This window comes from Tursiops truncatus, chromosome 7, assembly GCF_011762595.2.
Source record: "Tursiops truncatus isolate mTurTru1 chromosome 7, mTurTru1.mat.Y, whole genome shotgun sequence".
Classification (NCBI taxonomy): Eukaryota; Metazoa; Chordata; class Mammalia; order Artiodactyla; family Delphinidae; genus Tursiops; species Tursiops truncatus.
In genome coordinates, this window is record NC_047040.1 from 3,662,101 (window position 1) to 3,678,906 (window position 16,806).

The window sequence follows — 16,806 nt, forward strand, 5'->3', positions numbered from 1 at the left end:
GGCTACTGTGCAGGTTCCATTTTATTACTTTGGAGATTGCTAGGGCATCAATTCATTGTTCTGAAAACTGATAACTAAGCGAGTGTACTTTCTTGTATATGATGAGGTTTTTCTAATATTATAATTATGACCTTGCGATTGAAAATAGAAACACATATACCTATTTTTCATGCTCAATTTGTCTCATGTTTAGCCAGTGGGAACTCCTTCAAATTATGGCGAGCGGGGGCTACTCTTCGTTGTGGTGCGCAGTCTTCTCATTGCGGTGGCTCCTCTTGTTGTGGAGCATGGGCTCGAGGTGCGCGGGCCTCAGTAGTTGTGGCTCACGGGCTCTAGAGCGCAGGCTCAGTAGCTGCGGTGCACAGGCTTAGCTGCTCAGTGGCGTGTGGGATCTTCCTGGACCAGGGCTTGAACCCAGGTTGCCTGCATTGGCAGGCAGATTCTTAACCACTGCGCCACCAGGGAAGCCCCAATCTACAATTATTGCCCCAGACCTAGTATTAACCATTTTGCAAATAAGTTCTTGTTCTATGTAGTTGAAAATGGAATTTAGAGACCACGACCTGGACATTAGTGGTTCTCATTGTTACTGGCTTATAATTCTTCTAGGCCTTTACAGATGGGCAGAGCTAGGAAATATTTACTGTTTAGAAAGAAAAATAAACCATATGAGGTTGTTGAGTCAAATTTAAGATTAGCTTCTAACATTAAATTATGTAATTTCCAATTGGTTTTATCCTATAATATACTTTTAATAATAATGGTAATTATTATCAAATAACGATTAACAAAATCGTTTTTGAAATTAACCATGAAACCATATTCAGTAGTTTGAGATTTTTTTGTCCTTTGTATGTATCCCATTGATAATGTAAAACAAAATACTATGAAATACTACGAGTCGCCTGAAATAATTTTTCCTCTATGCTCGACTGTCCTCCCCTTCCATTTTAGGGAACCATTTTTATTAGTTTTTGGTTTATCCTTCAATGGCTTCTGCTTGAAATACAGGTAAATATGCATGTATGCACAGTTGTATATCCATTCACCCTTTCTTACCCTCAAAATAACAGTATAAACCCCCGCTGCTTTGTGTTTTCACTTGAGATCACCTTTAGTACACCGAGATCGTCACTCATTCATGCATGCGTGCATTCTACAGCTGCATGGCGTCACCATACTGTACACTACTGTTTACTCAACTAGTCTCCTATTAATGAACATTTGGGTTATTCCAATCTATTAAAACTAAGACCCGTGGATACAATTTGTCCTTAAACCTAGAAGTTCAAAGACTAGCAAACTAGCATTGTTACTTTCTAGCTATTGATCCTCTGACTTCTTGAATTTCCATTTCCTCAACTGTAAAACAAGAAGTTTTAACAACATGACTTATATCAAGGTTAAATAAAACATTAATTTAACAGGTATTTCCATAAATGTTAACAATAGCGGAAATAGCCAGTAAAGTCTATTTAAAATGAGTGAAAAACATGACTCATATAATTACCACTATATAGGTCATTTCTATTTAATTAAGAAATTTGTAATTTAAAAGAGACAATGACAAATTAGAACACATCCACAGGAAGACAGGATAGTGAAACTTCTAGAAACTACCTTCGAAAAAACAGTTGAAAAATTCAATTAAATATTTATTGAACAAATGCAGAATAAATGAACTGGGGATGGTTTTAACCAGAAGATACAATAAACAACTTCAAATATCATTCAGAGGGCTGTCACACAAAACATGAAAGACTTGTTCAGTATTTCTCCAAAGGGCAGAACTTGACCCAAGGGCCAGACGTAAGCAGCCAAAAGGCTGCGGACAGCTGTACAGAGCGTGTCACTTAATCGCTTCTTTCCCAAACAATGCATTCCACACTTACACTTCCCTTCTTCTGAAAGGAAATATTACAACTTAATACTTCTCATGAATGTCTTTGACAAGTTGCATTTTCATGGCAAGCCCTCCACTGCCAGCAATGGATGTACTCACACTCTTAGAAAAAAATCTGAAGTTAACAAGCTGGTTTACTAGGGAGATGGCCTTTGTTCCTCAGCTCTATCTCAGCATTTTATATTTGTGATTCTCAGGAGGGGAGAGAAAAAGAGCATATTCTCCAAAGGGGGTGAATTAGAGTCCCCAGCACTTCAGATCCTGCCCCTGGGGACAGTCCTTCTCAAACCCCAGACGCATCACTGCAACTGTCAACCTGTGGTAGAGATGGGAGTGTGCTGTGTGCTGGGGCAGAAGAAGACAGCTGACAACCACTGTTCTACACGAAGCAGGACAGCTGTATTTCGCGAGTCACTAGGAAATATAAACTGACTGCCTAATACTGACGGGCTCCATCCAAACTGTCAAATATTGCAAAATGAGAATTGTTTCAACAACCATTCAGCATGTTTAAGGACAAAATATATATAATATATTTTATATTATATACGTATTTTATCACATACTCAGTAAGGAATGCTGAGGTGCTTAATCCATCCAATAAAATTGAAAATAAGAATTTTACATTTTTCTGTCAGTATTCAGGATGCTGAAGGTGGATCTTGAACTCAGAATGATAAGTCAGTTTTCGAGGAAAGCCACATAATCGGTGAGTCTGGCTAACTGCTGTTCATTGGGGATGGGTGGAACGGGGGCAGGCTCTGCGCGTTGGAGACAGAAACACACTCAAGTCAGATACCAGGGTCACAAATCTTTGGTACTGCCACCCCCGCCCTCCAATGTCTTTAATTTAACAATACGGAAACTTTCTTAGCTTTGCCTTGATCTTGGACATTTAAAAAAAACAAGCCAAGAAGCATCAATTTTTATGAGTAGTTTTCCCAACCTGGGAGTAAAGGCATGTCTGGCTTTGCTGTTACTGAAGTTTTCCATGCGAAGGTTAAAAATACTTTTAACAGGTAATCCGTCTACCAAGGGAACATAGCCCTTCTTGGAAAGACCCTCCCCACATGACATTTACTTCCATAGTCACCTAGTGCTAGCCACATGCCAGGCACTCCTCTAGACTACTCAATTGTCAGTGAACAAAAAACCCACAAAGGACCCCATCCCCCAAAAGTTTACTTCTAACTTTTAAGCTACTAAGTGTCAGCCTGGGGCTGCGTCTGTGTCAGTGCTGGTGAGATGCTCGATCACACCTCCCCTACAGGACACCCTGCGGCCAGGCCAGAGGGGATCACTACCTCCAGGTAAGCTACAGAGAGGAGTCCACACATTCATGGTTGTAACCAGATGTACTATTATAAATACCAAGTTAGGATTTCATCCCCTTGTTTATAAGATTAGAGCTAAGAAAAATAAATACTACAACAGCAAACAAGAAAAACGATGAAACAATTTTTAAATGAGCATATGAAAATACATACCTGAAAAGGGAATAAACCTGTTAAAGGAAACATCCAGGGCCCCTGCAACTAAATAAAATGTAGAGCCCAATTTACAGAAGTCATTGTAAAGAACCTTCACATAGAACATGTCATTTTTTTTTTTTTTTTTTTTTTTTTTGCGGTACGCAGGCCTCTCACTGTTGTGGCCTCTCCCGTTGCGGAGCACAGGCTCCGGACGCGCAGTCTCAGCGGCCATGGCTCACGGGCCCAGCTGCTCCGCGGCATGTGGGATCTTCCCAGACCGGGGCACGAACCCGTGTCTCCTGCATCGGCAGGCGGACTCTCAACCACCGCACCACCAGGGAAGCCCAGAACATGTCATTTTTAATGCAGTGGCGTTCAGACAGAGACAGTTACGCTCTATTTTATTGCATTGCTTTTTTACTGCAGCAGTCTTCTCTCCCCATCTAGACTGACAGGACCCCCTCGCATCACTCCTCTGCACCCTCGCAGGTCCGAGCACATGGAGATCTGTGCACCACTTTACTGTGGGGTCAACAATGTCTAACAACAGGGGTTCAGAGCAGACGGAAGGAACTCTGGGATGAGGCAGATCAGAAGGTTTACGGATGTGGGCACTGAGGCCAGCTCTAAGGACAGGGCAGGAAAGGCCACTCCTGGTAAGCAGGAGGGAGTGGAGCCTTCTTGCAGGAAGGAACGTGGCTCATTTCAGAGAGGAAGGCCGAGGGACCAGGAATTCAGGTGGAGACAATGAGGACAGGCCAAATCATTTAAGGCCTGTAAAGGCCAGAGACCTTAATTTTGTGAACGTTAAAGCCACTGAATATCTTGTTTAGGAGAAGAGTCTATGTGTCTACAGCATGAGGAGAAAAGGGGAATTTCTGAATATTTTAAATATCTTTTTAAAAGGCAATAGTTTAGATATTAAGAATAAGCAGTTAGAAATGGCCCCATAAATAAAAGAATGAGAGATTAATACTTATTAAAAATTAAGTTGTAATAAAGATTATGAAACACTCACATAAAATAGTTTATGTATGAAATACATTAAAAAAATTAAGGTAAAACCAGGTGACTTTTTTTTTTTTTTTTTTGCAGTGTGCGGGCCTTTCACTGTTGTGGCCTCTCCCATTGAGGAGCACAGGCTCCGGACACGCAGGCTCAGCGGCCATGGCTCACGGTCCCAGCCGCTCCGCAGCACGTGGGATCTTCCTGGACCGGGGCATAAACCTGTGTCCCCTTCATCGGCAGGTGGACTCTCAACCACTGCGCCACCAGCGAAGCCCCAGGTGACCTTTAAGATCCTTTCTACCCTAAGTGTCCATCCTATACCTGAACTTAACATGAGTTACTCTCATTTTGTTAGTATAGCAGAATTTTATATCAAATTATTCAAATTCAATGCCTGAAAAACTTCAGTGATCTTACAAGAGCTCAGTGCTGCAAGACGGACGAAGAGCTCCACCTACCTGGCTTTCTGGGCATGACCATCCTCGTGGCGGAGTCGGCCTGCCATCCTTGTTCTAGGATACCTAAAAATGTGTATTTAACACAGAAATGAATTAAAAAAACCAAAAACTTTTCATTTACAAGATTCACAATCTGTCAATGATACTACTTGTACGGGAGACCTGACGTGTGTAGATTAACCTGTAATGTGTATTTTTAACTAGAAGCGTATACTAGAGACAGCATTCTCATGGGAACTTATTTTTGAAATATTTCTGAAACATCTATGATTTTATTCTATCAGGCTGCTATAATCACTAACAGATGATTAGTTTTCTATAATATATATATATATTATAGTATTAACCTGATCAAACCTTATTAAAGACAGACATAAGGAAGACTTATTTAGTATCTTCTATAATCATTACCTCAGTAATAACAAAGACGATGGTGACAATAAAAACAACAGCATACATACACAACACAGAAGGCTGGCCACTAGGTACTGTCCTAGGTGCTCTTACAGGGATCACTTTACGTAATCACAACAGCTCTGTAAGGGGACACAGCACCATAATTGAACAGACGTGGAAAAGGAAGTTTAGAGAATTCCAGTAAATTGCCTTAGGTCACGTAGCTAGCATGGGGAAGGGTACCAGGATTCACACTCAGTCAGTTAAGAGTATGGACTCTGGGATATACTATTTATTAGATAATAAATTATGGATCAATTTCAAAGTAGTCAAAACAAATAAATGTTTGTATTAGTAAGTAACAGTATGATTTACTATAAGAACGTTCATTAACCTGCCGTCTATGCGTCTAGAACTGTGCTAGGCCTTGGAAATTTATAACCTGTGGTGCTTAGTGGAGCTCGTATTTTGACTGGAGAATCCATCATCGTAAAACAACGCCACAAGGCACATGCAGTATTAATATTCTACAGCAACCTAGCAAGGGGAGGGGACAGTTTGGGCATGACCTGAAAAATGAAAATGCAAAAGCACATCTGGAAACCAGTGGCCAAGAGTGGGGTGCAAGCACCTAGGTTACTGTTAAGAAATGGTGAGGGAAAAGTTGGGCTGAACAGGGATACCGGGATGAGACCGCCTTCACCACGGAAGGGTGAAACAGGGATTTCTAAATGCGAGTCCCAGACCAACTAAAACTTCCTTCCCTGAGAAAACCCACCAACCAAACCCCCACCTCGTGCTGATTTTCAAAGGAAGAGAAATAATTTAAAGACGTTCCAGAGTTTCAGCTCAGAATGATGAGTGTCATGTTGCCCACCTGGCATGTTTAGAAGCAAATGCTGTGCACGTGCTTTACTTCCTTGCATCTCACATTTCTACCACTTGTAACAACTATGCTGTAACCTGGGGCTCAGATGTGGGAATGTTATCGAATGCTTGACTCTGTACCCCCATTCGCTACCTTTTTCTTCCAGTAACTCACTGTTCTCACCACCTTCTTTTCCCTCCCACTCTTAGTCAACAGCAGCTCTAATTTTTCCTTCCTGGGCATCAACTTGGAGAGCTCACTATCACTTAGTAGGGCTTAGGAGTTGATCAAAGGTCTTAGAGATAAAAGTAGAAAATATTCAGGGGTCAGACCATGGGTACCATGATAAGAAATAGCTACAGGAACATTAAAGAGGTTCCGTAAGGGAAGAGCTAGAATAATCACATGCAACAAGGGTACATCTCAAAGACACAGTCAAATGTTAATTTCATAAAAATGGCAAAGTATTCCTTTACAAAGCTCCTGTTCTAAGACATCTCTAACTGCTGCCTGTCTTTGGCAAAAAGTGCTTTAGTAAACACAAACCCGAAATTTCTCATCCACACGCAGAAGTCAAAAAAACTCTATGAACCAAAAAGTCTTCTTTAATCGCCATGGTGGCGAAATCTGATGCGAACCCCCAAGCCTTTTCTGTACACTCGTCCCTGACGCCACCTGCGTGCGGGTCTGCGCTCTGTGCTGCCTGCAGAACCACGACTGGGCTTGGCCACGTGCTGCTGGCTGCTACGGTTTGTGCAGTGCAGGTCTGCCAGCACCTTTCTAAAGAACACACACAACCTGAACTCCAAAACACATCCTGTTCCAATGGTTTCAGATAAGGGACCGTGGACCTGTAATTTACACTTCCGTTTTCCCTGAAAGTAAAAAGTAAGCCCCAAATACCTTTCACAGCCTCTTCCACGGGAAGTCCAACAAAGGCTGCGAAATCGTCGGCGATGATGGAGGTATATGCCTGAGAGACCAGGGCGAAGGCTCGCCTCCGGGTGGCATCTATTGTGGGAGGGGAGGTTTGACAAACAGTGAACCACAAGAGCTGGCATTTTTTGAAACACACAATTAAATTATTACATCACTGTCCTTGTCCAAGTTTGATAAGCAAGACTACATCAACCTAAATTTCTGTGTTTACAGGTACAGCTGTAGGCGCCTAACATGTAAGAGGGGCTCAAATATTGCTGAATAAACACATGCACTTCCTCTTAGGTCAAAAAATCTCAGGTGACAATAAAAATTACAAAGATGGAAAAAAGTTAATATACACAAGACTCCAGCTCTAAGAAAATTTCATTTAAATTTGGGATGTACTGGGGATGTATATTTCAAAATTTTTCTTTTATCTCACTTATAAAAACTAGAAAGAATGGAGCAGAAATTACCTAGTCCCATAATTAGTTGTCCTTTCTCATCAGGGCCTCTGCTATAGGACCACACCTGGGAGTTGCAGAGCAAACCTTGTAACTAGAGCACCTTCCTAACTTTCAAGTCTACTCTGAACTCTTGACGTCATTCAGGTGCAAATCCTGAATGACTGAGCCTCACAGAAAGGGGCTGCAAGCAATTCCAGCAACAAAACCTCCTCCCTGGAGACCACATGTGGGATTTCCGCCCCCCAGGCTTAAATTTCCACATTAAATAATTCAGGAATGAAGCAGAGACAATAACCAAATGGTAGAAAGTGGAGCCCACTGCTCCTTGAGTAACACAAAGCATCCTCCACCTGCCTTCAACATGCTTAGCAAGTGTTCTGGATTTTACTTTCCACACTTAATAGGCAGGTATACACGTACAAGATAGCCCTGCAACATAAGAAAGTCCGCTCTCCACTCCTGGGACACCGCCTAACAGCCACATCAATCCCCGTAGACACTCTGCTCCAAAGTGGCCTGCTGGCTCTCAGAGAGGAGCCTTACACCTTCTCATCCGTGCGGCGCTGGGTGTATGCTGCTGTGTGGTCTGAACCGCCCTCCTCTCTTCTAGTCCCAGGTCTGTTTATAAACTCTCCCTGTGGCACTGGAGTCACTGCAATCTCCGCCCTTCTCTGAACTCACAGTAACGTTTACTTATTGAACAAGCAATCTTTTACCACCTATGGTGTACACTGCACCCCTCCTCACCCCATCGTCTCAATTATATCCGGAACTTCTCTGCAGGAGGGCTTTTATATCTTTATATCCCCTGAGGGGCCCAGCATCTCTAAGGAAGTATGTGCTGTACACAGGCTTGTGGAAGGTCTCACCAGGACCCAAGGGGGCCCGACCCCAGCCCTAGGCTTTGTGCTCCCATCTGCCTGAAAAATCGCGGGCAGTCAATCACCTTGTGTCATTTCTCACTGAGGCTGACACCCTCCCCAGCTTTCACTGAGCCACTGTTTGCTCCTCTTCCAATTCCTTCCTTCTTGCTACCAACTCTCAGCAAACGACCTTAAATCAGACTTCTAATACAGCTTAGAGATGAAGGAACTTTTTCCGTTCAAGGCTACAGACATTCAGTGGAAAAGAACCGAGAGCAACAATGAAAGAGGAAAATACAAGGGTGCACCGAAAACTACATTCATTTGGCAAGCTTACCATATTGTAAAAACATTCACTTTAGTTCAAGTACTCTGGTCAGATTCTCAGATTTGAAAAAGATGGGGAACAGAACAAGAATAGAATGTGAATGAAAGAGAAAAACAGAATGGAGAGAAGAGAAACATACAAGGGGAGGCACAGCAGACTGACAAGGAGAGCAGAAATCAAGGCTAAGTGATCCAGGGCACCAGTGAGACACTCAGGCGGCTTTTAACCTCTCAGCGCGAATGAATCTGACATCTGCATTCTCACCAGTCACTATGTGGCCCGGGAGATCTATGAGACGTGTAACCTCAGGAGGGCACGCGTTACAACGACAAGCTGGAAGGTGGCATCAGTTGAGCTCGCACCTAATACTGCTGGCAATTCATCCTGGGACAGTCCTGGGGAGACCCTAAGAGAATGCTCATTCTTTTGTTCAACGAATACTTAAATGTGCCTATTATCTACCGGGAACTGCCAACTGCCGGCACTGGAGACACAAGGGAAGGTGAGCTTGCTGTCCTTCCCAACCCATCTCTGCCCTTAAATTCCAGGGCGGCGGCCACCCAGGCCTGTGGCACCTGGGCTCCCTTACTCCGTGAATGGGATTCTGCAGGGCAGGGAGTGTATTTCCTCGGCCCCTCCCTGTCTCGCTCTGGCTAAAGCTCTGTATCCCCGCTCCTCAGGGCTTATGCAACGCGGTTAAGGCTGCCTCCAGTGCGGAGATCCAAAGCTGCCCCCACTGTGCCGGCGTAGCAGTGACCCCACACGCCTCCCTCCCACCGCTGCCGGCTCCGTGCCCCTGCTCACTTCCCCCATGCTGAAAGGAAGCGACTCCTGTTTCCTCACTCACACTGCTCTGCTTCACCACGCCAAGAACTGGGTGCACCTCGGAAGCAACCTTCCCCTCCTGCCCCTGAAAAGCTGACATGTCCTGCCAGAGTGATGAGCGATTCTCAAGAACTTCTGCTCACTGATTCCTCCAGAGCAGAAGGGTGGACAGTGAGGGCAGGTAGTGGCCAGAGAAACAAGGTAACAAGAAGTGAGGGTATAACAACATATAAGAGGGGGAACCAAGAGACTGGAAGCAAACGCTGGGGGTGGGAGAATGGAAAGAGAGAAGCACGGGGGAGTTTCGTTGCAGGATCAGTGCTATGTCACACCAGACTTGCAATCTTTCAGCGTGATTAAAAGAAGTTTGAGCATCTGCGTACTGAATTGATTAATCACAAATCCAGAAGCTGGAGACAACCCCATCAAATGCTGAGGTCCACAGAGTCCAAAGCAGTCTCTACTTTCAAACATGCGGGCTTGAAATCTTATCCAACTCATGACCTGGACTTATTAGAATATTACATTTCATTTCAGTAGCAAAAAAAACACCTCTTACTGACAAGTAACTTCACTTCTAGAATTAAATTAATAGACAGTGAGGTCCTCAGCTGCCGACATAAACTCAAGCAACGTGAAATCAAAGCATGATTACAGCAAATCTAAAAAAGACTTCTGAAAACCCTACTCACTTAGCAGAGCGTACCTATTTTCACACACATCATCGACTTACTTCAACACCCTGGCACCTTAGGGGAACAGGTCTAGTCTGATTTAATTCTGAGCCACAAAGAAACACTACCTCTAAGTGCCTCCATGATTGGCTGGACCGTCTCAGACCACGGGTGAGCGCTGATGGTGGTATAGATCCCGGGGAAATCTCTCTGCCAGATTCTTTGTCCTACCGACCAAATTCCCCCAAGTTCAGAATTTGCCTGCAATAAATATCATTGCCTCATTTGAAGATATTCACTCTGCACATATACCAACAAACGTATCTTAAAACATAATTCAACATTTCTTTTAAGAGGTGTAATTACTTTTTCAGCCCAACCACTATCAAAAAGGTTTTCAAATGTTTTGAACAGTACTGTAGAATTTATTTGCACGTTTTATTATAACAGAAAATTAAGGCATGGGAAATTAGTCCAACAATATTTCACAAATAAGTTTAGGAATTAGTTATCTGAAACATTGTTTTTTGAAGATTTACATTTATTTACATTTCATATATACTTATGTATAGTATACAGAACATGTACTAATCCACATATACATGTACATAAAATACATACACCTATTCTTAGGGCAAAAATAGTAGCAAAATGGCTAATAATATAGACTCCCAATCTAAGATGTCATAAAATGTAGCCTAAGGATAAAGTTCCCACTAATATCACTGAAATATCATCTCATTTACAGCTTTATTTTAAACCAGTAAAGCTGGAGGAACATTCCAAACTTACTTCATAGAATGTGGAGGAAAGAAAGAGAGTATAAATGCTAATCTGATCTGCTGCTGAATATCAATAATGAACAAAGGAATTTAGGTGAATTCTTATTAATGCTCTGTGAATGTACAAAAAATTCACTTCACATTTATGCTAGACACAGTGAATCACCTGAAATTAAAAATTTACTTCATTCCATCTTGGAAGAAACTTTTAAGTGAGTTCATCTATTCTCACACGAAAAACAAGAAATCCAAAATCCTAATTAGCAAAAATCTTAATGCTCTGAATAATTATTATTTTTAGAGTGTTCTTGTAAATAATACTAGTTGCAAAATAAATACCATTATAGGAAACTGCACAGATCAGTTAAAAAAAAAACCTAACAAACAAAAACCAAACTTTTACCTAAACTGACCCAGTTGTTTATTGCGTAAATTGACACTTTGCTACAAAGTGTCTTAAGAAACCTGATCGGCAGGAGCTGAGCACAGATTTCTGTACCACCCAAGGGAAATTACAATTTCTGATGAGAAGAATTTGTAGATCTATTCTTAAACTTTAATACCAGTTTAATAACTATTTCTGTGATCCACATGAAAAAGAAAACAGAAACTTTTAAGAGATCGCTTTTTAAATGAATGTCATTACTATATTAAAGTAATAAGGTATATTGAAGACTACTTACAGATTTTATAGCAGGTGGTATTCTTTTCCAAAGATATCTTGCATTATTCCTAATTTACACCCCCCCAAGAAAGAATAAGCAATTTAAAAAAATCACCTCCGTAAATGTTTAGAATTCTAGATCCCAGAAGTATACTTTAAAATACTCTATAAAATACAGAGCGAAATTCATATAATGAGTTTATCCAGGGGAAGTAACAGTGGTTTTCCAGATAAAAGACATGAAATATTTTTACCAAAGTAATGTTTTACCATTTTTAGTGCATTTTTAAATTAATAATACAGACCTTAAATTGAGGCAACACCACAAAGCCTTAAATAGAACTGCCTAAATAATTTATTCATATATAAAATAAACAAATTCATACACTTTCAGGGTCCTGGCATTCCCTGACAATATACACAGTACACGATGCTTTTCTCCTTATCATGACCCCTCGTCCTACTAGTGGATATAGAGCCACCAAAACTTCAAGGTAGTTCTTTTTTTTTTTTAAGAGTTCGCAAGCTTGAATGACATCAAGCATATGACATAATGAAAATCTCAGTTTAGTTTAAAAGGTATGAAATGAAAAGGTTTAGAAGAATTTAAAACAAAATTTAACAGTAACCATCAGTGGGTTACAGAACTACAAGGGACTCTTTTTGCACAACTATACTTTCTGACTTTTCTTCAATGAACGTGCATTAGGAATAATTAAAAAACAAAAACCTTTCAAGAACTGTCATACATGTTAGTAACAAATTCCTCTTAGTCGTCTCAATCTTCCCTTTCAGTTTCTCTCAGTCTCAATAGAGACTGGGAAGTTAAGTAAACAGTTTAAGTCAACAGTAAAGTAAACTTTAGATGTGAAGTTAAGTAAACAGAGGTCATAAAAGACAGAGGTTTTATAACAAGAGAATAAAGAAAAGATCAATAGATTTAAAGGAATTTACTGACAATGCAGTTTCTCGTAACAAACTGGAATGTTTTTTACAAGGTATATGTAAAACAGGTGTATTTAAAAATAACTCAGACTAATCATAACTTCTTGTCATGATTCAATATACGAAATAAACATACTAAGTATTACACTAAAAAGTATAGCTCCTTGTGCCTACGCTTTAGTGCTGGTACTTCAAGGCAAGAATAACTGCTTGAGGAAAACGCTTCTCTTAGCTTTAGGTAAAAGGTACTTACATGTCATTATAAAGCAGATATAAAGCTAGAAGCTGACCATACACTGGGGGTGTAGCAATTCCTCCTGGAGCCTGTAAGACCAAAAAACAAAAGAAAAAAAACCTCATTTATTCTTATACTTTTATAATTTTAGAAGTGTTTTCTTAACTCATCTAAAGAGTAAGTATATTCTATAGTACTTACAGATGGAGAGACAGCTTAGAGGAGTATCGCACACTAAAAAGCCAGAGTATTAAGTTTAGATCTGTCATCAGATGTGACTTCTCCCCCTCTGGGCCTCTGTGTCTTCATACGCACAAGAGTATTTAAATGGGATCCCTTTCCCAGTTCTCAAATTCTTATTTAAATAGCCTCACTATTATAGGAAGTATTTCCAACAGATTCCTAAAGCAATATGATTCTGCCCATTATACCGAATATGTTAAATAGCTACATAAATGAGTAATAAAGAGAAAAACATCACAGCTGAGTTACAAAGACACTACTCCCCTCATTCAATTTTAATTCATTCAGGAGACATCTACTAAGCGTCTGTTAGTGAGCGGCTGCTTCTTCGCAGTTCCCTCCTTTGGTTAATTAGCTTTTTAGACCAATGCTATAAATGTCTTTAAGGGCCTTTCTAAGAAAAAAAAAAAACAAACCCTTAATTACTTTAGTAGTTGCATGATATAACCTTCACCTGCCCTACTGAAAACAAACGGTAAGCTTCAGTGATCACAGGAGACTAAGGGCTTTCCGAATTAATAAAAGGTTACAAGTTACATCTTCTTGGTCTGTGTGTAGGCCTGCACAAACGTCTTTAATAATATACATATTCTCCACCTCTCCCCACAATGGGGAGGAAAGAGATTTAGTTTAATACGAGAAGCATAAAGGATGTTAGGAGCAAAGATGCACAGCGTTTTCGGGCTCACTAGCTGAAGACAAACAACAGAAAGCTCCGAGCGAGCTGGGGGAGGCCAGGCCTGGATGCTTAGCCTTCGGAGCAGGCCCCGGCGGCCCGGACTCCACACGCCCAGCTCCCGCGCCCGCAAGGGGCCGGCCCCAAGCCCCGTGGGCCCCAGGCCCCGTTACCCTGGAGACCGGCGCGGTCCGAAGCCACGAGCGACCCCACGAGGAGAATGGCTACCTCGAGCTCCTGGTTCTCGCACTGATCCAGCAACTTTCTGAAACTAAAGGAACTTTCCGCCATCACCGCCACTGGCATTTTCCCGGCCGGTCCCGCCACCGAACCTCCCCGCCGAGCCGGACCTCAGACTGTCCCTCGGGGCGTCGCGCCCGCGATGACGTAAAAGCCGACGATGCCGCCGAGCGCCCATGCGCAGGCGCCTCGTTGGTTCCGCCGCGTCAGCAGACATCCCTGAGGTCGGGAGGGTATGCCACCGCTCTGGCCGGCGCTCTCGGTGCTCTGGAGGACTGGCCCGGCCTCCAAGGCAGCCAGTCGCTTTAAGAGCGTGCAGCCGAAGTCGGGATGGGAGGGGTTTAGTGCATATTTGAGGACATGCAAATTTAAACGTTCAAAACCTAACTTTTGGTTCCTCCCGCACCTACTCCTTCAGCAGCCCTGCCACATCGGTGAAGGCGCTGCGGTGCCCTGCGGGGCTCCCCTCCAGCGACCTCACGTCCCCACCTCCGAGGGAAGCTGCGCTGGCCTGGACCTCCAGCACCGCCTGAACTGCAACGTTATCCTGACTTCCACTCCTGCCTCCCTCCAGGCTACTCCCCACACAGCCACCGCAGCCGAAACGATGCTTTCGGAAACATAAATCAGATCTTGTTGCTCTGATGAAAATGATAGCATAACAACAAATTCCTAAAATCCAGTCTTTCACATTGCTTGCAAAGGGCTTCAAGATCTAATTCCCAGATCCCCTCTGACTCGCTCTGGCCATCCTGGCCTCCTTAGTTTTCTGCCCGGTGCTTACCGTTAGCGAACATTATGTTGTGAATTATTTATTTACATCTTTGTTTTGCTGCCCTTGGCTACACAGCCAAGGAAGTGACTTCCATTTGTCCCGTGTTGCAGGGCTGGCTACACTATTTATGGGCCCAGAGGCAATTGAAAACGCAGGTCCCTTGTTCAAAAAACAGGGGAAAGTACAATTAAAGCTATGTAATATAAAGCTTTTCCCTTTATTCGCAGTGTGTCTCTCAGACTTTCACATCATTTCAAAAACTGCTATTTAATATCCTAAGTAAAGAAAAAGTAATACAATTTTAAATTATTAGCATGAATTTTACCATCCATCTTTATGCAAAGCCCGTTAAATTTTATTTTATTTTAATTAAGTTGTTATTGAAGCATACTTGATTTACAATGTTGTGTTAGTTTCTGGTGTACAGCAAAGTGATTCAGTTCTATATATGTGTATACATATTCTTTTTCATATTCTTTTCCATTATAGTTTATCACAGGATATTGACTATAATTCCCTGTGCTATACAGTAAGACCTTGTTGTTTATCCATTCTATGTAGAATAGTTTGCATCTGCTAATCTCAAACTCCCAATCCATCCATTGGGAAGCCAGTTTTAAAAGCAAATATAAGTGCATTTAACTGATATGTGGAATCACAGAAATCACACAATTTGTATTTCATAGCTCGTACATGTGTGTGTATTTTATCCTTATCAGAATCATGGGAATGCTTCACAAAATGAACTCAACTGTTTTTACCACACTTTGTTTTTTGCAGAAGCCCTACCAGCACTCCCTACCTTAGTTAGGGTTATGGATGTGTGAGGGAGGACTGAAAGCAAAAGGAACTATGGGTTGCTCTATCTTGCCCTTCACTGTTACGTTATTGTTTTCAAAACAAAGGAATATTTAGCATCATACAAGGAAGTAACACAAGTAAGAAAGAATATGATCAGGTTCCTTGATTATTCATGTTTCTTAGGACACAGTTGTCTACATTATGCATTTGAAGCCAGTTCAGGTTCTACGGGGAAAATGTGGCCTTTCAGGGATGTCAGCACCCAACGTACTCTATTGAAGACATAACACAGTTGCCTTGCACTCATGTTGAGTCTTGGGTGGGTGAATTCCCACCATTGGGGATCCACTGAGAATTCTAGATTCATGGGATATTTTAAACACGCTCTGGAATGGCAGACAACACACTGCATGTGTCTCTTTGCTTGTGTTTCCACTGTCCCTTTGGACTTCATTTACCAAACACAAGCTAGAAGATAAAATTGTTAAGGATGCTAAGACAGTGATGGCTTTACTGATTAGTTTTGCAGAATCAACACTGTTTCCACATGGAAATGATTGTGTTTAGTAATGCATTGGATGGAATATAAAAATAAAAACTGACTACAGGGCTTCCCTGGTGGCGCAGTGGTTGAGTCCGCCTGCCGATGCGGGGGACACGGGTTTGTGCCCTGGTCCGGGAAGATCCCACATGCTGCGGAGCGGCTGGGCCCGTGAGCCATGACCGCTGAGCCTGCGCGTCCGGAGCCTGTGCTCTGCAACGGGAGAGACCACAACAGTGAGAGGCCCGCGTACCGCAAAAAAAAAAAAAAAAAAAAAAAAAAAAAAAAAAAGACTACAAAAGTCCCTTGAAGAATAGCCAACCTTAAATAGGAAGGTATCAAATAGCTAGTATAACTAGATATTTTGAAGGAATAAAGCAACAAAGTTTCATTGATCATGCAGAAGAGAGAAGGACTCAGGGCAGAATGATTCTGAGATCGTTCCGTAAAGTTTGAGGAGCCAGATTTTGAATTTTCAACATGTGAGAATGGCTCCCAACCTACTTCTGACTAAGAAGGATCCAGTGGGAAGATGGCTAATTCAGATCCCTGAAATTTCACCTGATTCCAGCAGTTTGATCATTTAAAGGGAAAACTATGATTTTAAAGTTTTGGCAGGTAATATGGGTTGCTAGAAGATGAAGACAATAGATGGGTTTTTTGCTGAACAGAAAATCACAATAAAGATTTGGAAATACAATCACAGGTTAGAGGTAGAGTT

The 16,806-nt window shown here is 41.9% G+C and overlaps 1 protein-coding gene across 4 annotated transcripts in view; it reads right to left on the reverse strand.

The window, feature by feature from the left end:
* The window catches only part of COPS8 (COP9 signalosome subunit 8), a 40,311-nt gene extending 26,198 nt beyond the window's left edge, over positions 1–14,113 (reverse strand). The window contains exons 1-8 of one of the 4 annotated variants that reach the window (XM_004314660.3): positions 13,957–14,113; positions 12,828–12,898; positions 11,649–11,697; positions 10,312–10,444; positions 7,009–7,116; positions 4,842–4,904; positions 3,391–3,438; positions 1,635–2,664 (exon numbers count right to left, since the gene is read on the reverse strand). In XM_004314660.3, coding sequence (XP_004314708.1) covers positions 2,585–2,664; positions 3,391–3,438; positions 4,842–4,904; positions 7,009–7,116; positions 10,312–10,444; positions 11,649–11,697; positions 12,828–12,898; positions 13,957–14,034 — 630 coding nt within the window. In that variant the 5' untranslated portion in view covers positions 14,035–14,113 and the 3' untranslated portion in view covers positions 1,635–2,584. The other 3 variants (XM_073807078.1, XM_019923639.3, XR_012332904.1) reach the window with 3 other exon arrangements.
* Positions 14,114–16,806: the final 2,693 nt, after the last annotated feature.